General features: G+C 41.9%; 2 protein-coding genes and 1 long non-coding RNA gene across 7 annotated transcripts in view; 1 reads left to right on the forward strand and 2 right to left on the reverse strand.

Annotated features, from left to right (window-relative positions):
- LOC308579355 (uncharacterized protein) overlaps nucleotides 1–20,839 on the forward strand; it is a 92,144-nt gene that overhangs the window by 24,614 nt on the left and 46,691 nt on the right. The window contains exon 3 of one of the 4 annotated variants that reach the window (XR_014004416.1): nucleotides 11,016–11,202. The exons of 2 other annotated variants lie outside the window; for them this stretch is intronic. The gene's annotated coding sequence lies outside the window, so the exon portion shown is untranslated. Of the gene's footprint in view, nucleotides 1–6,222; nucleotides 7,126–11,015; nucleotides 11,203–20,839 lie in introns of those variants that run through there. One more of the 4 variants, XR_014004417.1, reaches the window with a different exon arrangement.
- Nucleotides 1–20,839, reverse strand: part of LOC308579363 — a 173,373-nt gene that overhangs the window by 6,793 nt on the left and 145,741 nt on the right. The gene's annotated exons all lie outside the window — the stretch shown is intronic.
- Nucleotides 1,305–14,959, reverse strand: ZBTB34 (zinc finger and BTB domain containing 34). 2 transcript variants are annotated; one of them, XM_081180306.1, is made up of 2 exons: nucleotides 14,783–14,959; nucleotides 1,305–2,856 (listed from the first exon to the last, which is right to left on the reverse strand). In XM_081180306.1, the coding sequence occupies exon 2, from the start codon at nucleotides 2,832–2,834 to the stop codon at nucleotides 1,356–1,358; it is 1,479 nt and encodes a 492-aa protein (XP_081036432.1). In that variant the 5' UTR covers nucleotides 2,835–2,856; nucleotides 14,783–14,959; the 3' UTR covers nucleotides 1,305–1,355. The 2 variants fall into 2 exon arrangements, with proteins under 2 accessions (XP_081036432.1, XP_081036431.1); XM_081180305.1 differs by lacking the exon at nucleotides 14,783–14,959 and adding an exon at nucleotides 14,106–14,176.

Consider the following 20,839-nt stretch of genomic DNA (forward strand, 5'->3'; position numbering starts at 1 on the left):
AATTTCTAAAAGGATGTGTAAATGTGTTTGTCATTGGCTCTTTATGAAAAATAAAATACTGAGCAGCTGTTGAAATCATGGAGAAGCCCAAAGAACTTCTCTAATACAATAAGATATATTGCTCATAAATCCCGCATGGCATTGTTACAAAAAGTAAAGATACAAGTGCTTTAATTTCACTTGAAAATGGTAAATCGGAAGTTATGGCGCACCTGAAAACAGCTCTGTGGAAGTGATTCACTAGAACACTGTACAGAAATATTGCAGAAATGACTGCAACGTCCTGCTTAGCCTTCTTTAAACCAACTATATATAATCAGAGTGATTAAAGTAAGACTGATTTACCTGGTATGCTTTCTACAGTACGAAATGAAGGTAGATTCTGAGGATAGTAAAAACATTTAAAACCACAATGCTACTTTTGGGTTGGCTAGTATAACAACACATTTCTATATAAAAAAGGGGCAGCACCACAGGTTGTCTAGTTTATATTCTAGACAAAAAACCCAAACAATCCCCATTGTAAAGTTAATACAGTTATGGCATTTGGTTTATGCATGCTATTGAGCAAAGTTATTTCAAAGCATTGCTCACTTTTGGACACAATATATGAACATGGGGGGGGGGGGGAAAGCAAAGCTTCATGAAAAAGCAGGAAAAAACCCTAAAGAGAAGATTAAAAGTTGAAAGCCTTTTATAGAGAGGATTTTTTCCTTTCCATTTAAGATACTTCTACATTCACCCCAACCAAAAGAGAAAAAGTGAACATTGTATATATGTTTATATATAATAATATATATTATATAAAATTCAAAGCTATCAAAATAGTTATTCAAACAACAACAAATAAACACCCACCCAAACCCACAACTTAGTATGACACATAGATGGGACTCTGGGAGGTATACCTTATGCTCCTACATAACATGTTTGTTAAGGCTGCCATCCTAGCACACTACTGGAAGGAAGTCCTATTGAATTCAGTAGGGCTTGCATCCAAGTATACCTACATAGGATTAGGCTGCACAAAGCACAAAAGGAGAGGCTATACTATTCGGCCGTATGTTTTTAGTATCTTTCACTGTTGAAGCCCCAGCCTCCCTCCTTCTTCATGTATTGTTTGCAAAATATTATGCTCTTTATAAACATTTTTAGGAGTAAAGCTAACCCTACTTCCTTCCAAAGAAAAGAAAAAAAGTCAGAAGCCTTCTGTCCAGGAACAGGGACCAGAAAACTTGCAAAATCAGGAAAATGACAATGCTGTTATACCTGTTACAAAACTTATCAAAGAAACGAGAAGGAAATGCGTTGATCAATGTGCTTTGTTTGAGTTGCACTGAGGGACGCAGTAAATTTTAATCAGATGTCTGTATATCCATGCTATAATCCAGCGTTTCAGAGGCTGAAGCATCATCATCTCTCTGTTCGATATAGGCTTCTGTTCTTTCTGGAGACTCAACTCTGCTTCTTACTTCTGCTACACCAGGATGATTCTTTCGCAGGTGCTGGTTTAAAGTTCCCTGGAAAGGGAAACATTTTCCACAGACCTCACAGCGGAAAGGTTTGTCATCTGTGTGGCCACGGATATGGTACTCGAGTTGGTCCTTGCGCGTGTACTTCTTCCCACAATATTTGCACACAAAGGGGGTTATTCCCATGTGCAGCCTCATGTGCCTATCAAGACTCCCTTTCTGGTTGAAAGACTTCCCACAGTATATACAGATTAATCTTTCACTGTATGCATACCAGTGACCTCTTGAATTCCTTTCCCGTGGACTGTTTTCATAACCTGGGTGATTCGCTGCAGATTCTCCATCAGCTCCTTGTGCTGAAACATCACTATGCAAGTAGCTAGTAGAGATCCGTTTTTGACGGCCGCGGCCTCTAAGAGAACCTAGCATGGATCTTGAAGAGCTTGAGTTTCTTAGGCTTCCAAAGGTGTCAGGTGCATTAGCAGATTGGGATGAGCCATGGGAATATAGAGAGTAGGCATTGTGCAATACAGAACTGTAGGAGCCAATGTTAACAGCCACTACTTGCTCGCCGTCCACCATTTCAGTGTGGTATCCATCATCACCAAGAGAAGAGCTATCTGAGCAACTTGGCCGGTCAGATTTTTCCATTTTAACTTTCACCTCAGCAGCCTGGCTCTCTCTGACTACCAAGTCCCCTTGGTCATTATCACCTTCAATCTGAATCTCATATTCTGAAATGCTCCCGCTACTACCACGGTCTGAGTGCCCTTCTTCTTGTAGACGGTTACGGAAAGATTTGTTGGAAGTTGTTTCCATTCTTAAATCACTGCCTGAAGTAGACTGCTGCACCTGAGAGCAATAGGGAGGAGAGATTTCCACTGGATTGGCAAAATAACTGTCATCTTTAACACCGTTGTGGTTTTCCGGAGCATCTTCAGCACCAACAGTGACAGAGTCGACTTCACCGACACTGATCTTTGAATGGATGCTTTCAAGTATCTGTGTGCACTTATCAATGACACACTGCATCTGCAGAAAACTAGCTGCAGTTAGAAAGCTAACAACATCCTTCAGTTGCAAAGACATCCTTCCAGTGTAACAAAAAGAAAGCAACTGTTCAAAGACACTGGGATTTTTAATAACTGATATTGAGAGGCCGCTCATGGTACTTAATGCAGAATGGTCACGGAAATATGGAGAACTGGCAGCTAGGACAGCTTTGTGAGCTCTAAACGGCTGACCCTGAATATGCACAATGATATCACAAAGCTTTCCCTGCAGGCGGAGCTCATTCAATTGGCTCAGTACGGTGCTGCTGTACTCCGGAACGTCAAACTGGATTAAACTGCTGCTGTCCATGTCTTCTGGTGTATGGTGTAACCTGCAAAAGCCACAAAAAGAAGTACTTATAAATCAGAACTTAAAAATGCCTGGTGCTTTAAAGATTGAAAGCAGTCCATTGACATGCACAGTAACTTACACTGCATACAATCTATACATTGTTGAGACCGAAAATACAAGCAGTAGCAAACAATAGTTTTTACATGCAGCAATAAGACTTTCCCTTTTACATACATCTGAAATGTTAAATTCAAAGTAACAAGGGATGACTTGTGTAGTGTTACATGTAGTAGTACTAAACTGACAAGTTTGTGAGTAGGTAGTTTGCTAGTGAACGTTTTCTCTACATAATTTTGCAATTAGCAGTTTCAGTGACCCAAAGCTACTAACACTTGTTCGTATCAGAAATCTTAAGGACTCTCACCTCCTAGTTGATTGGGAATCAAGCCTTGAAAGAGTACACTGAGTGCAGAGCTGGACAGGCAAGGAAAGGAAACACAATCTGAACAAATGCTTTAAGCAGGACTGTTGATCCCAAGTATTGCTGAAGCAAACTTGTATGTCATGCAACATTACAGATGCAACGGGTTACAGATGATCTTGCAATACACTGAGGTTCCTTCCTTTTGTGGTTTAGAGATAGCCTATCTCAAGTGTTTTCCTTTCAAAACCTGCTAGGTGAAAGAAAAACAACAACTTTTGCCAAACTAAAGTTATTTGCTTTATTGCAAGCTATTAATGCACATTAAAGGTAAAGGTAAAGGGACTCCTGACCATTAGGTCCAGTCGTGACTGACTCTGGGGTTGTGGCGCTCATCTCGCTTTATTGGCCGAGGGAGCCGGTGTACAGCTTCCGGGTCATGTGGCCAGCATGACTAAGCCGCTTCTGGCGAACCAGAGCAGCGCACGGAAACGCCGTTTACCTTCCCGCTGGAGCAGTACCTATTTATCTACTTGCACTTTGACGTGCTTTCGAACTGCTAGGTTGGCAGGAGCAGGGACCGAGCAACGGGAGCTCACCCCAGACCTTCGACCTTCTGATCGGCAAGTCCTAGGCTTTGTGGTTTAACCCACAGCACCACCCGCGTCCCACGTTAATGCACATTAGCAGCCATAAAAACATTCTTTCCCCTATGGTTATGGTAAAGATTTTCTAGTTAATTTATTGAACTGTTAAATGGTCATTTGCCCTAATGCTTTGTAGGAACAAGTGTGGAGCCATGTAAAACTGTTCAGGTCTCATGTGGGAGGGGTAGGGAGAGGAAACCTTTATTTCCTACCACCCTGAAGCCTTTTCTACACACTGTGCTGGCTGCCAGCCTTGATCCCAAGCACCTTATTGCTGTATAACAAATGGAAAAGAAGTGTTGTTCTGGAAACCACCTCAAAGAACAAATAGATGTTTTTTAACCTCACAGCACACATCCCTAACCATAAATGATCTTCTAGTACACTATATACTATACATTGTTAGCAATTCAAGCAGGCCAGTCATACCCCCCTTAGCCAGGGGTCAGCAAACTTTTCCAGCAGGGGGCCGGTCCACTGTCCCTCAGACCTTGTGGGGGGCCGGACCAAAATTTTTTGGGGGTGGGGGAATGAACGAATCCCTATGCCCCACAAATAACCCAGAGATGCATTTTAAATAAAAGCACACATTCTACTCATGTAAAAACACCAGGCAGGCCCCACAAATAACCCAGAGATGCATCTTAAATAAAATTACACGTTCTACTCATGTAAAAACAAACTGATTCCCGGACTGTCCACGGGCCGGATTTAGAAGGTGATTGGCCGGATCTGGCCCCAGGGTCTTAGTTTGTCTATGCATGCTCTTAGCTCTTGTGTTCTCCCCTTCCCAATATTCCACAGATCTGTAAGTCATTGAACATAAGCCCTTGCACCCCCTTCTCTTTTTAAATACACCTCTCTTTTTATTTATGACTCAATAAGAACATAAGAAGAGCCTGCTGCATTAGACCAATGGGCCATGTAGTCCAGCTTCCTGTTCTCATGGGACTAGACGCCTGTGGGAAACCTGCAAGCAGGACGCAAACACAAGAGCGTTCTCCCTTCCTGTGGTTTCCAGCATCTGGTATTCAGAAGCATTTCTGCCTTCAATTGCGGAGGCAGAGTAGCCATTGATAACCCTTTCCTCCATGAACGTGTCCAATTCTCTTTTAAAGCTATCCATGCTGGTGGTCATCACTGCCTCCTATGGGAGCAAGTTCCACAGTTTACCTAGGAGGTACATGAATTGCTTTCTTTTATCTGTCCTGAATCTTCTAACATTCAGCTTCACTGCTTGTCCACAAGTTCTAGTGTTATGAGGGAGAAAAAACTTTTCTATCCACTTTTTCTGTACCATTAATAGTTTTAAAAACTTCTATCATTTCACCTCTTACTCGTATTTTTTCTAAACTAAAAAGTCCCCAAAGCTGCAGCCTTTCCTCCTAGGTGAAAATATTTCAGGCTCCATTTTGCTTCCAAACCAATAGGCATGGGATCACCAGAGTTTGGTACTGGAGTGAGTGATGACGACACCTCTACCAAAAGCAGAGGGTACTGGCTTGCAACTTACACAACCAGGCATAGCCCACCAGGTCCATATTATTGTTTGGCAGATGCTGGATAGTCTCTATATTATGGCTATCTCAAGCATGCAAAAACAGGTGTTTTATGGAGATTATGATGGGATGTTATATTTAGCTGGTGGACTGCATTTGGCTTTGCTGGTCATTAGTTGTTGGTATATTACAGCCAGCACAGAATATTATCTGCAAGCACCTGATATAATTCCATTTTTGGGTTAGGCTGGTACCTGGATGGGAGCTTACATAGGAAGGCCACATATGCTACTGTGATCACCTTGCATGAGAGGTAGTAGAGAAATATAACAATTAGATAAATAAACTGTCTTTTAAAATAAAGGAGATATAAAAGGAATTATCTAATATAAGTTGCTGTATTAACAGTCAAGTTTCAATACAGTGGTGCCCCGCAAGACGAATGCCTCGCAAGACAGAAAACTCGCTAGACGAAAGAGTTTTCCGTTTTGGAGGTGCTTCACAAAACGAATTTTCTATGGGCTTGCTTCGCAAGACGACAATGTCTTGCGAGTTCCTGGTTTTTTCCCTCCCCCCCCCTTTTTCTAAGCCGCTAAGCCGCTTATCAGCTGATCCGATCAGCAGATAAGCCGCTAAAAGCCTCTAATAGCGCTAATTCGTCAATGGGCTTACTTCGCAAGATGAAAAAACCGCTAGACGAAGAGAATCACAGAACGGATTCTTTTCGTCTTGCGAGGCACCACTGTACAAAAAAATCAGAAGTATACAGTATTAAGCATTAGAGTTATCTTTTCTGCCAAATTAATCACATTAATGTTTCCTACTTCATCTGTTCTCAGATATCGGAAGACACAAAAGCCTTTTTTATTTTGAAATAATTTAAAATCTACAGAAAATGGCAAATAGAGGACAGATGAAGTAAAATGCTGCCATCTTTTCAATTTGACCAAACTTCAGAACTCTTTCCCTCCACAGTTCAGTATCTGAGCTGCACAGACAATATAGTCAAGCCAACTTTACTGTTAAGAAGTAGATTTCAATATTCAGTTTTTATTAAATGGGAAAATTCAATTATTTCCACCCAAATGAGGCCTTCTCGGGAAAGAACAAAGCAGCACAATTCTCCTTCCCCCAATACAATTCCTTCCTTCTTGTGATTTAGTTTTTTTCCAAACAGAGAAAACATTATTATTTACTTCTTTCTTATATATATAAAAAAGCACCGTTCTGTATATGGTCTACACTGCACACAAAAACTAATCATATATATTCCACAACACTCAGAAAGAGCTCTAAAAGCCAATTCAAATAGATTTATATGATGAATACATATGCATCATCTTGCATATTAATGATGTCTCAAAGCTGTGCATTGTCAGAGCCATCTGGTTGCTTAGGAATTAAAGGCATGTACAGTGGTACGTCTGGATACGAACCGCCCCCTTTGGGAATGCTTTGGGCTACACATGCGGCAAACACGGAAGTAAAGGAAAGTTTTCCGCCACCTGCGCAGAAGCGGGCTACCACCACCAGCACCTGCACAGAACAGCATGCCTCTGGATGCAAATGTTTTGGGGGTAAGAACGGACTCCCGGAACGAATTAAGTTCGTATCCAGAGGTACCACTGTACATGATCCCAAAGGTATAACAATAGTTTCACAACAGATGAATTAAATATATATTTGCATTTACTGTAATAGCAAAATTGCTGAACTGTTATGCTGAAATGCCTATAAAAGAACCAAATTGTGCAGTTAGAATAAGTTATGCAAGTTTGCTCATTCTGTATGAATAAAATCAATATGCAACCTTTTTGTGGGGGGTGGGAATCTGTTCTTTTCTTGATGAGTTACCGTATTTTTCGCTCCATAGGGCGCACCTGACCATAGGGCGCACCTAGTTTTTAGAGGAGGAAAATACGGAAAAAAATATTCTGAATCAAATGTTGCACTAAACTATTTAAAGGAGCAAAGCGGGCGGCTCCTGTCCACTTTGCTGCTTTAAACTGAGCCTCAGAGGAGGGTAGGAAGGGGAACCATGGCTTATCTAAGTCCAGTTAATAATGCTGAGCCTGACTTATGGCCATCGAGATTAGCCTGGCCGTCTCAGTGGAAATCTGGGGAGGCTGGGGTGGACTTTCAGTGGTCAAAGTGTGGTTGTGTCTTCCTGCCCGGCATCTATTTCCTGCCCTCTTTCCCTCCTGCACCCCCGCACCCTGCTTCGAGGGAAGGAAGCGGAGCCATGGATCCTCTGCTCGCAACTGCAGTGGATTCCCTCCACTTTGAAGCAGGAAAGTGGGAGAGGAGCTGCTTACATGAGTATAAGCTGCTCCCCTCCCACATTGCCGCTTCAAAGGGAGCCCAGGAGGAGGGAATCTGCTGCAGCCGCAAGCAGTGGAGGATCCATGGTCCCTTTCCTTCCCTCCTCCATGACTGCTTTGAAGCAGGAAAGTAGGAGAGGAGCTGCTTACACAAGTGTAAGCTGCTCCCCTCCCACATTGCCGCTTCAAAGCAATCACGGAGGAGGGAATCTGCTGCAGCCGCAAGCAGTGGAGGATCCATGGTCCCCTTCCTTCCCTCCTCCGTAGTTGCTTTGAAGCAGGAAAGTGGGAGAGGAGCTGCTTACACGAGTGTAAGCTGCTCCCCTCCCACATTGCCGCTTCAAAGGGAGCCCGGGAGGAGGGAATCCGCTGCAGCTTCCCCTACCTCCCGCAGAAGCTGCGCGCTCTTTAAAGGGGCTGCGCGGCTTCTCCTGGCTTTTCTGGGAGGTGGGGGGATTCCCCCACCTCGTAGAAAAGCCTGCAGGAGCCGCACAGCCTTTAAAGAGGGCGCCGCTCTCGGGGGCTTTTCCCCCAGGAGGGAGAAGGGACTGATGCGGCCAGTCAGTCCCTTCTCCCTCCTGGAGAAAAGCCCGCAAGAGCGCACAAAGCTTGTGTGCGGCTCTTGAGGGCTTTTCCTGCCTGCCTCCCCCCTGCATTCGCTCCATAGGACGCACACACATTTTCCCTTGCTTTTTAGGAGGGAAAAAGTGCGTCCTATGGTGCGAAAAATACGGTAATTTACAGAAGTGACAGCTATATGGGACAGGTATATATCCATGCAAGGAACAAGAACTCTATTACATGGACCTTGACACATTTGCAAAGTACCATAAATATGTACAGTATTAAAAATAAATCAAGTAGTGCAGTGTGCTGTTGTACAGCTCCCTTTCATTTCAGTAATGCTTTTGCCACAGAAGTTCTCCATGAACTGTGCCCTGAACATCAGATCTGTCTGCCCCACACTCTGTTATACTTAATTATGACCAACTCAAAGCCAGTTTCTGCACAAATCCTCACCATCAAGAGAACTAGAAACCTACCCATCAAAATGATCACAATTCTGTACTAAATGTCAGAGTTGCATGTATACTCTTTGTATGATGAACAGCAAGTACTTGAGACACAGCATATCCAAGGCCATCCACCAAATTATCTTAAGATACACAGCACATGAGTGCATACTTAGGATCTCATCCCAGATCAATTCTGCCAGAACTCATGAGCTCCACCTTGCCTGGGAGCAAAACTTGCTCAACTGGACTGATGCACACCCGGTTTACCCCCCCCCCCTTTTTTTTGCAAGGATCCCATCAAGAAAGAGATAATTTGATGGTCCATACCCTACCTTCTAGGGCTGGGCGATATCTGATTTTCAACGCTGCAATATATCACCAGTTACAGATAGTTAGCCGTGTTGGTCTGCCATAGTCAAAATAAAAAAAATTCCTTCCAGTAGCACCTTAAAGACCAACTAAGTTAGTTCTTGGTATGAGCTTTCGTGTGCATGCACACTTCTTCAGATACACTGAAACAGAAGTTGCCAGATCCTTCTATATAGTGAGAAGGTGGGGAGGGGTATTTCCTGTAAGGCCTTTTCCTGTAAGACCTATTACAGTCGTTAAGAGTCGTCAACAGGCTCATCTCAGCTATCTGCCAATCTCCCATTCCCACCACCCTTCTGAGTAATACCCCTCCCCACCTTCTCACTATATAGAAGGATCTGGCAACTTCTGTTTCAGTGTATCTGAAGAAGTGTGCATGCACACGAAAGCTCATACCAAGAACTAACTTAGTTGGTCTTTAAGGTGCTACTGGAAGGAATATATCACCAGTTAAACATCACAATATATTGATATATCACAATGTCTGAAATAAGGATGGAGCTATGTAGGTGCATTGTCTCACTTCAGTTTTTTCCATATTGTAATTTTTGCTTAGCGCACACATTTCACAATTTGCGATATATTGCCAGGTCAAAAATTATGCAACCAATATCATTAAACTGGTTTTGGATGCTATATTGATATATCACCCTGTCCTACCTTCTAGGGGCCCCAACTTAACCTATTTTTTAAAAAAAGTACCAACAAACATCTTTGACAGAAAATGACACTGGGGAATAAGGCTAATGTAGAAAAATTGTACAAATAGCTTTCCAATATTTTCTTAAACAGAACCAATTAAACATAAATTTATCCACTGCAATTTCACTGTAGATTGAGGAGGAAGAAATGCTGGATACAGCATTCCAGCTCTGAGCAATGCCAAATGAAAGGGCTTCTGTTATGAGTTATAGACATAACAGAAACTTTGCCTTGATTCTAAATATTCAACACTAGTTTTTGAGCAGCCAAGAGACACTCTTCACCTATAAACTCATACCTTGGTTTTCGAACAGCTTACTTCTCAAATGTTTGGGCTCCTGAACGCTGCAAACCTAGAAGTGACTGTTCTGGTTTGTGAACTATTTTTGGAAGCCGAACATCCAACGGGGCTTCTGATTGGCTGCAGGAGTCTTTAGGCATGAACAGCAGTTTTAACCAAAATTTTAGCTTATATATCAAGACCTGAGATTCAATAGAAATTTGTCCAGCCCCCAATCATAAAAGTACATTGGACACACATCTTGAAAGGCCAAGAATACTTTCCAAAAATTTTGTTTAGACAGATTATAAAGCTTCAATCCGGTTAAACGTTCATACTTGTGCTCCATAGAGCATTTGTGGTAATATCTTAAAACTGAACACTTGAATTGATAAGGGGGCATGCTGGCCTACCTTGACATAAAAGAAAGAGATGAGTGAATTATAGCTCTGTTGTGCATCTACAGTCACATTCAACACTTGTGTTTTCCAAGAGCTGGTAGCTTGAAATGCTATTCTCAGATATTTGTAAAATTTAACCTGTTCAGTTGGTTGTCCATTGATTTGCCAGCAATGTTTGCATCATCTCTGAGTAAAAACTAAAACTTTAGATTTATCATAATTAATCATACTTAAAGCAAACTTCCACAACCTGGTGCCCCCTCCATATGCTGCTGGACTAAAACTCCATCACTCCTAACCACTGACCATGCTGGCTGGTGCTGATGGAAGCTTTAGTCCAAAATGTCTAGAAGCTACCAGGTTGGGCAAGACTGACCTAAGATGAGGGCTGCCTAATTACAAGCAGAAAGAGCCAGTTTCTTTGGGTAAAGAAGGAAGTGTGAAAACTATATTTTGATTTCTTGTTCCTGGACTGGTTGACTATATAGTGCTACCTTATGCAGAAAAAAACCATTAACCATTAATCCATACTATTTACTACAGATAGAGTAACTCCTCCAAGATTCAGGCAGAAGTTTTCCCCAGCCATGCTACCCAGACTACCTGTGAAGGTAGAGGTTGATTCTGGAATCTTCTAAATACAAAGCATTTATAGAAACCCAAGTGCAAAGCTAAATGTTTCTAACTTTAAAGTAGCAGCAGTCTTTATCTCCCAAGAACATACATATTAGAGGTTTGCATTTTTAATTTTTTTTTTTGCAAGCAACAGCTTCTGAACTGCATGGTGGAAGAGTGGCACACGTCCTTCCTCTCCACTATGCAGATAGCCATCCTTGTAAGCCACGCAAAAAGCCAGGCACACACAAAGGCAAAAAACCATCTCAAAAAGGGGCCATTGATAAATCAGTCTCTCTCTATAGTTATTCCTCTGTGCAGTCACATGTACTGAGAACCTCACTCAGAAAGATGACCAGCTCTGTGGTTAAGGGAAAGTGCCTGCTCTGCTCCTCAACTATGCCACTGCATGTGAAATTGTTGTTTAAGGTGCTTTGATGGCACCTTTTCTACTTGCCTCCTGTTTATCCTGCGTTGGTGTAGTTGCTTCAACATGAACCATTGGATTTAGAAAAAGGCAGCCTCTCACTGTACTTTCTTACAGTGTATGTTTATCATACCTCCACAAAAAGTCATGTGGTTTCGGAGCAGAAGGGGGCCTCCGAGCTGTGCATTTCGGTCTTGCAGTGAGCAATAAGAGCAAATAAATATACAGAGAAGATAAAGCAGCCTTGAACGTACGGACTCTCGTTTTAACTATGTTCACATTTTACAAATCAATAAACAGGACTTCTAAAAAAAAAAAAGTCTATAAACTGGAGAGACCCAATGAGGTCAGCACATAGAGATGATAAATCAAACTCGCAAACAGTCACTTGCTTTGTCATGCCTTGCAAGGAAGATTCACCTCCAGAGAACCACATACAGTGATGCATTGGAAAATTGAAAAATTGTCCTCACCCCACATTTTTACATGTTATCAGTATGCCACATATCACCAATAGGTTTGTGCAGGTTGGCCAGTTAAATATATAATTTATGGACTATAAATAGTTAAAAGTAACACTATAAACCAGGCATGTCCGAAGTCCATTGCTCACGTGGCAGTGGCAGTTCATTTCCTGGGGTAAATCTTCCATCCCAAAAAAAGCTCAACAACTTTTTAACCCAACATCCACCACTCCCACTTCCCAGACCAAAATTGTACCAAGTACACAAAATGAAAAGCTAAATGTTTTTGCAGAAAGGTAGAACGTGATGCAGGTGTGGATTTCGCACAAGAGAGATATTGGTAGGCACATGTGAGGTCAGTGACAACGAGAGCACAACTGCACTGCTGCCAGCTGCCTTTCAAACTCATTTGCTCATTTCTTGGGCTGGGCCTGTCCAGGGATTTACATTTACCATGCGTTTGCAAAAAAAACACCCTCTGCCCCACCTCCAGTCTTACTGGGGAGGAAGCTCTACTAACAGAAGAGTTGAGTTTAGTAGTTGCAAATGTACACTTCACCCACAGGCTTGGAAACTCAAGAGCAACGAACCACACCTTAGGCACAGGTACTTATACACAAAGGCACAGCTAATTTGGAATGTTGACTATGTTCTAGGGGTAGAGAGGAGTTAATATGGTCACTTTTAAAGTTATTAACCCAGTGCAACACCTAGAGAATGATGCCCACAGAACTTGTTGATGAGATAATCATTACTACACTTCACAATTCACCTCTACTCAAACATAACAGAATTTATAGGGCATACAGAATCTATTCCTCTCCATCAAATGATGGTATTCACATTCTGAGGCAGATTTTAATTAGTAAAGATTCAGCACTAATTGTTTTCAAATACCAGGTCATAGATACTGTACTCAAATGGGTGTGGGGAGAAGGAACTTTTCCCCCCAATGATTTGTGTGCCACTTTCCATCAGCTGTCTGATTCAGTTGAAAAACGCTCAGAGAAACTGGTATTGAGGAAGAATCTGTAGAAAAAGTGGGAGGTGAAACTAATTAGGTAACCTGGGAGGGACTTACACCTGCCTGGGATTTCCATCACCTGCACTGGAGCACATCTAAGGAGGGGAGCCACATGCACCTTTCCTGTGCTACTGAGGAGCCATGATACAAGTGTAGTGCAGTTGTCAGTATTGTACCTGAGAAACAAGGGTTCAAATCCCCTCTTGGCCATGAAGCTCACCTTGGGTCAGTCACTACCACTCAAGTTATAAATAATTTGGAGTAATGTGGAGCAGCAACAGCCTCCAGGCCAGGTGGCAAAGACTGCAGACAGGCAAGCACTATCCAGATCACCTATATTCCCAAAGCCCACTCTTCTTTCAACTAAATCACAATTCCCCAGACTAAACTGGAACAAAATATATTAATGCATAACTGTATCAGCTCACATATGTCCCTTGCTACCTTGGCACCACTCAGCTGCCTTCCCCACCTGTCAAGATTTCGATTGTAAGCCTCTTGGGAGAGGGAACTACACTTTTATATAAGGATCCATATGAACACTGATGGTACTTCATAAATCAGGTGTAGCAAACCTTTGGCCCTCTAGAACTACAACTCCCAGCATCCCATGGTCACTAGCAATCCTAGCTAGGGCTGGGAGGAGTTGTAGTTCCACAGCAACCAGAGTGCCAAAGGCTCCCTACATCTACTGTTTCATCTATCACTTATAGCATACTGTTGCTTCTTCTTTAAGGAAACTCAAAATACTCAACAGACAACCAGTGCCCAACCTGCAGAGTCAATGTCAGGGGTCAGCAAACTTTTTCAGCAGGGGACTGGTCCAATGTCCCTCAGACCTTGTTGGGGGCCAGATTATATTTTGAAAAAAAATATGAACGAATTCCTATGCCCCCATATAACCCAGAGATGCATTTTAAATCAAAGCACACGTTCTACTCATGTAAAAACACCAGGCAGGCCCCACAAAGAACCCACAGATGCATTTTAAATAAAAGGACACATTCTACTCATGTAAAAACATGCTGATTCCCGGACCGTCTGGGGGCCGGATTGAGAAGGCGATTGGGTCGCATCCGGCCCTTGGGCCTTAGTTTGCCTACCCATGGTCAATGTGGTGCTGGGGTTCAGTGTCAGATCTGATGTCAAGTACACCCATGTATAAACTAGCAGTCAGTTATGAAGATTACTGGGTACCTTGGGGTCACACACACACACACACACCACACTCAAGTTAGTCTGCTTCACGGGGTTGTTGTTGTACTTGGGAGAAAAACCAAGCACGTTGCCTGAGCAGAAAAGAAATGTGTGTGCATCAAATTACAATAGATTTCCATTTTTACGCAGTTTAAGGCTAAGACACAAAGAAGAAAAGCAGGATACGTTTGCAAGAGTAACGAACAAAGCCCAACGCCCAAAAGAACTAACCTGGATTCAATCAACCCCTACAAAAGGACCGTCATTGTTTTTGATTGTTAATTTGTTATGCATTTTTCTTTTTATATTTTAAACCACCCTGTGATCCTCAGGTGAAGAGCGGTATAAAAAAATAATAAATAAAATAATGAAATAAATCACCATCCATTAATCCCCACATCGTTTTGCATCCAATAGGGAAGCAGCTATACAGGAGTCTTACACCTTCGCAGCCCCACAGCCTAACGGGGGCGGAGGGGTGGTGCTGCTGCGAACACCGTCCTTTGATGCCTTCGGCGTGCCCAATATGGGAGCTGGAAGAACCGTAAACCCCAGCACTCCTCCCCTCCCCCGCATTTCTCACCTGAGGGGGCGTCGGGAGTCTCCTCACATGGCGGGTCCGCCGGAGGGAGCTCGGTCCTGGCCCGAGTGCCACCTTCCCCCCGGCCGACGCTGCTCCCCCCCTCAGTTCCCTCGGCCAGCAGCGCCCGGAAGCGAATCCTCCACTCTCAAGAAGAGGCACTTCCGCTACCGGAGCGCCACAGGCAATGGGAGGAGCGGTTGGGAGGCAGACAAGGAGGCATGTGGGGCCGGGGGCGGACCTGCGCGGCCACGCCCACCCTCGCGACGGCCACGCCCGCTTCTCGGCAACCGCTCTTTCTCCGGCGCCTCACAACAACGGGCTGAGGGGTGGCGATAGAAGGGCGCGCATGCGCTCTCATCTTTCCGCGCCCCCCGCTGGCTGTTCTGACACCCGCTATACCTGGAGAGGTTCCTGCCCTCTCTTTTTATTTCCTTGGGGGGGGGGGAGGGGGCCGAACAGGACTGAGAGGGACAAAAAGCTTTATCTCCATTATTTTATTTTATTTTATTTTATTTTATTTTATTTCATTAATTATTTTCAATTGGTCTACTCCGAGTAAGATTTACATTGGACACAACCCTATATTATTAACAAGGCTTCTAAATGGAGCTCTTTGTCTAAGTTGGCACCTGTGTTGGACTTGGAAAAACTGAGAGAAGAAACTACCTGAACGCGCTGCTTAAAAACACGCCTGCTGTCCGTACCCCTTTGGCTATTATCTTTTTAATCCCTTATTTACAAATGTTCTTGTTCCTTTATGCCTGTACAAGAGCTGATCCCAAAGCGGTGGGCTACTGTATCATTCCCATTTGCCTGGCTGTCGTTTGCAATTGTCACCAAACATTTGCGAAGGCCTCCAACCAAATTTGCAGACTGCAACTCATTGGCACTTAAACCAATCTGCATTTTCCAATGAGCGTTTTTAGATAACCTGAAGGATCTTGGCTGCATCAGTTGAAGATATAAACATACGTAATGTGAAATGCTTTTTCTCAATGTTAACTACTGAATAAAGCATCAACCTATTTTTTGAATAACTTGACATTGAGTATGGGAGTATTCTATTTGGTGGAATAACAGCCTTTCTTGAGAGTAGTGGATGACATTATTAATATTTGCCTTGTAATGCAGAATTTCTACACTCCTGAAGTTTTTGTGGCGAAATCGATCCTTACTTCACTGTGCTCTCTCCCCCCCCCCCTTATCTTCAAGCTTCCCTCAGGAGGAGGATCAGTGAAAATGGACTTTTGCTTTGTTATAATGTGTAAAGTTTGAAATGATCATAAAGTGGCATTTAAGATGCTGTGCTTTTTCCTTCGATAATGTTGCACTCAATAAAACAGGGCTTCGTTCACACACATTGCTATTATATAAAAAAGATGGAACTATAAAAATGAAGAAAACTGAAAGTAGCTGCCCACAAACTCAAATCAAAATGATTAAATCAGAATGTGTTTTAAGTATTTCTTTTTTAATGTAGTAAACAAGCCTTGGTGGTTGAGATGGCCCTCCTGTAAATATATTACTAATGTGTGGGGCCACTACCAACCTTGTGGGTGGGACATGATCACAGGACAGCACTGTGTGAGCTTATACTGCCATGTAGCCTATTGACCCAATAGGGGGTGCATATACTGTATAAGAGAATAATCACAAGGTGTTAGTCTGCACACAGGGGGAAACCTGAAAAATGTGGACACTGGTCCACAGGTCACATCCTTCACTAGCTCTGCTTTGCATTCCAAATATTTTTGCCTGGCTGGAATATGTCATTTAACTGATAGTGAATATTGCTTGTCTGGAAGAAGGAGGGTGTGTAGAACCTAGCCTCCTGTACAAAGTTTTTTAAAAATCACACTTCTTGGGGTTTTCCACAACAAGCATGTGTTGCAGATTTAACATTTCTAATCTGTATTTGTCTTCCTGTTCTGCAAAAATAAGCTAATTTAAATGGTTTCCATTTTGGGGGTCCAAAGTTTATAAACTGATTAAATCTGAGCATTAGATTCTTATAATCATGAACTCTCAGTGACTGGTATCTCCAGGGACATGGAGGTTAGTAAGATCACAATTCATTCTGGCTTGGTGTGTACTTAAAAATCAGTATTTATGTGGGTGTTTACACTGTGGGTTTCTATGGTGTGAGCTTTTTAGTATTTTTTTTTAAATATAATTTTTATTAACAAACCAATCAAATCACAATAGTTCCAAATTACAAAACCAAATTTTTAATTTTTTTGTTGGGGGTACCCATGCTTCGAGCTCAGAAAGGGATCCAAACATCTCTCTTGCTGCTGCTTTAATGTTACAGTTCTGTCCAAATAGTATTCACAGTTCTATCCAATCTTCTCTTTATTGTTTTCCTCATTTTCTTGTTGTTATCATATATTCCTTTCTTTGTGACCTCTGATAGTCTCCACAAGCGGGTTGTGAGCTTTTTAGTATTTGTTGGAATAAGGTAATAAAGTAATTCTGCTTTCCTATTAAAACTGGCATGTAGGGTAAAAAAGTTGTGCTATGCTCCAGAAATTCCTCTGCTTTAGGAAATGTGAACTATACAGTATAAATAACTTTCACAACTGTTCAACGTGGTAGAATTTCCAAAGTGTCTCAGGTACATCACTAGCAAGCCTGATTATGAAGCGTAAAGCAAAGATTTCACACAGCTTCAAATTAATCATGTAGATATTTTCAGTAAGAAGAAAAGTACCATTAATGTTTCTAAACACATCAGACCAGCTGAGCAAATCAGCAAAGGCCAGAAAGGCAAACCAAAAGTTTAGGTGATGTTAACTAAGACCTCATCTCAATAGACCTTATAGGATGCTTCTCTGATTTGAAAAGTATTTATGGCCATATTCAGCAAGCAATATAATGCCACATGATTATAGTACAATTAATCCTACCATGAACAGCCTAATCTTAATTTTGCTTCAGGATTTGATTATATCAACAGCTAGGTCAAAACATTGACATGGTACTAAGACAGGGGGTTCTTTTGTTTTAAATGTTTAAATGTGTATAATTTACATTGAATCCCTATTGTAGCTTTTTCTACAGGTTTTCTACATGCTAGACTTTAACTATTCATGCACAACAGATCATATATATATATATATATATATATATATATATATATATATATACACACAGCACACAATATCCCCTCTGTGAAGAAACTTGGAAAGGGCACTGAATCAACATGTTCACTATTTCAAAACTGTGTAGAGCAAGGTTCTTATGCATGAATATTGAATTTACTGTGGATTTAGCAAAGTGACCTGATTTAAGTTGAAGTTCACCCACTTTGTTTGGAAAGCAAACATTCTTCTTGGTCCAGAGCACGGAATGTCAGTTATGACAGCTGCATAGAGGGCAAATTTGTTGAGACTGGATATATCTTTTTAATGTTTTGGAAAGAAACTTCCAAATATGAATACCCTGACAAAATGGGGAGATTAAATTCCGTTTGTTGTGACTACAGTGTTAAGTTACTTATCCTTGTATTTTTCCCTGTACTCATTTGAACATTGATGAGTGGAACTGGACATCTTTCCTTGAGGCTAGTCTTCATGTTGTTCACCACAATGGTATCACATTATTTTTGTGCATATCACAAACCAGTTATCTGCCACCTTTCTCCCAACACTTCTGCCACCTTGTGCTCTGCACCATCTCCCAAATTGTTCCAGTGTGTTTGGGGAACCCCCAGAGCAGATTTAGTGGGCATGCAGGGGGCAAAGAGGGAGGTAACATTCACTTGCACAAGGAGAAACCTTGCACTGATGGAAAATTCACCATAGCGAATAAGCAAATGTCACAACAGCACCCTCCCCAAAGAATCCTGGAAACTGTAGTTTACCCCTCAAAGATCTACAATTTTCAGCAGCCTCAAACTACACTTCCCAGGTGTTTATGTAGGTTTGTGCTTTAAATGCATGGTGCGTAAGCAGACAAAAGCTCATCTATTGCTTCTCTTTTCCTGCTTTTCTCACCAGGCTCTGTACATAACACAAAAATACAGCAAAGCACCCATTCTGATACAAAATTTAGCACAAGCCCGGGCTTCAATTTCCATTTTAAGGTCCTTCCTAATCAGAGGTGTTCCAGAGTGGTAGTCATGTTAGCTAGTTATAACAAACACACAAAGCATCTTACAAGTTGTAACTTTCTTTCCACTTTGGGTCAGGTTTTTTACTTAAGAACTCACTTGATAGCCATAGGTGACAAGGAATTCCATGTAGGCGAGTATCCAGGCTGGTGGATGAAGGGTGCATTGGCCCATTCCTCCTCCGCCAGCCATTTGGTTCCTGTGTTAGCCAGAGGAAGGAAAGTCCCCTCTTCCATGATTGGCATGGAAATACAACGGAGTTTGATGGAGAGGGGGCCAAGTGATCCATTCTTCCTCTGCCAGTCCAACTGGTCAACTTTTTTTTTAGTAATCTAAGAGCAGCAATCAGGGTGAAATTCAATTCTGTCTGCCCTTAAAGACAGACCTACCTAACTTGCATTTTTTGAAACAAGCAATCGAAAATGCAGGTCACCTTTCAAATTCGCACTCCTCTTAATTTTGCAATGCAGTTCTTCAGTTCCATCCAGCATGGAAATCCGGGTTGGTATTTTTCTGGAGGGAGGTGGTGGCAGGATAGTAACATTTGTTGGCGTATTTACAAGTCTAGCATAAGCTTTCACAGACTCCCATCCTGCAGCAAGTCCATTAAGCCACAATAAAGTTTTCAAGACCTATAATGTGTATTATCAAGTGCAATGATTATTTTTGATAAATAAATGTAAAAATCCAGGGGGGAAAAGACAGATAACATTTATTAAAACATGTTATACAAAAGACCAACAGACTCTTCTATAAGAAGAAAACAATGAAACAGTAATGTCACATAAAACCATGCTGTGCATTATTAGGACAGCAATATTAAGAGAGATATCAAATTATCCATCCTTTGCAATATAGGTGTAACAACTCACAGAAGATCAACAGGATATGAACTGTAATATCACAAGTGACAATGCTTTTGAGGGGGATTTTTTTTAGAGGAACAAGAAAGGTTCACCTCACTCGCATATGAACAGTTACATTTATTTAAGAAATACAGTGGAGCCCAGAAGGGAAAGTTGAAGAAAAGCAGCAGTGGCTGATGCAGGAAGCAGCTTTCAAGCAAAGAAGTATGACAATGACCCTGCTTTAAAAAGAAATGTTAATATGCAATTCATTTTTCAGCTCTTTGCCTTCAGGGCTCCAGCTGCTAGTCCTAATGATTTTAACTATCCAAATTAAATAGAAATATTTGAATTAAAATGTGTATGCTTACAGAATGTATTAACATTCCACTACCAGATAAAAACAAATATTTTTTTTAAAATAGACTCTTATAGAAATAGCATCTGCCCTAAAACATTCAACACATAATATTTGCCACTTTGAAGGGGTGGGGAATGCCAGAAGCAGTCTTTACAGTAAATCTACACTCTTTTCAACTTGTGAAGCATGCTGTGTTAGCAAAGTGTTGACAAATCACCCGTTAAGCACTCAGGGTCTGTGGTTAATACCTCTTAAAATCCTTTAAGGATCAGGAAAAACAGAGTTCCCAAACCCAGCAGTTTTAGCTTCACAAATCAGCATGAATATAGTAAAGGTAAAGAGACCCCTGACAGTTAAGTTCAGTCGCAGAGGACTCTGGGGTTGCAGCAGAGCCGATGTTTGTCCACGGACAGTTTTTCCAGGTCATGTGGCCAGCATGACTAAGCCGCTTCTGGTGAAACCAGAGCAACGCACGGAAACCCCGTTTACCTTCCTCCCGGAGCGGTAACTACTTATCTACTTGCACTGTGCACTTCTGGACCACCAAAAGCTATAATGAAATAAAGTACTATCCTAGTTGCCCTTTTCAAGACTCAGCTCCCATCTGCACTATAAAGCAAAACCAGTATCATACCACTTTAAACAGTCCTGGCTTCCCCTAATGAATTCTAGGTTAACAATCAATACCTCTTCCCATAGAATTCCAGGAATTTTATGAAGGGAATAAGGGGTCTTCTAAT

This window comes from Podarcis bocagei, assembly GCF_964188305.1.
Source record: "Podarcis bocagei genome assembly, chromosome: Z".
In the NCBI taxonomy this organism is placed as follows: Eukaryota; Metazoa; Chordata; class Lepidosauria; order Squamata; family Lacertidae; genus Podarcis; species Podarcis bocagei.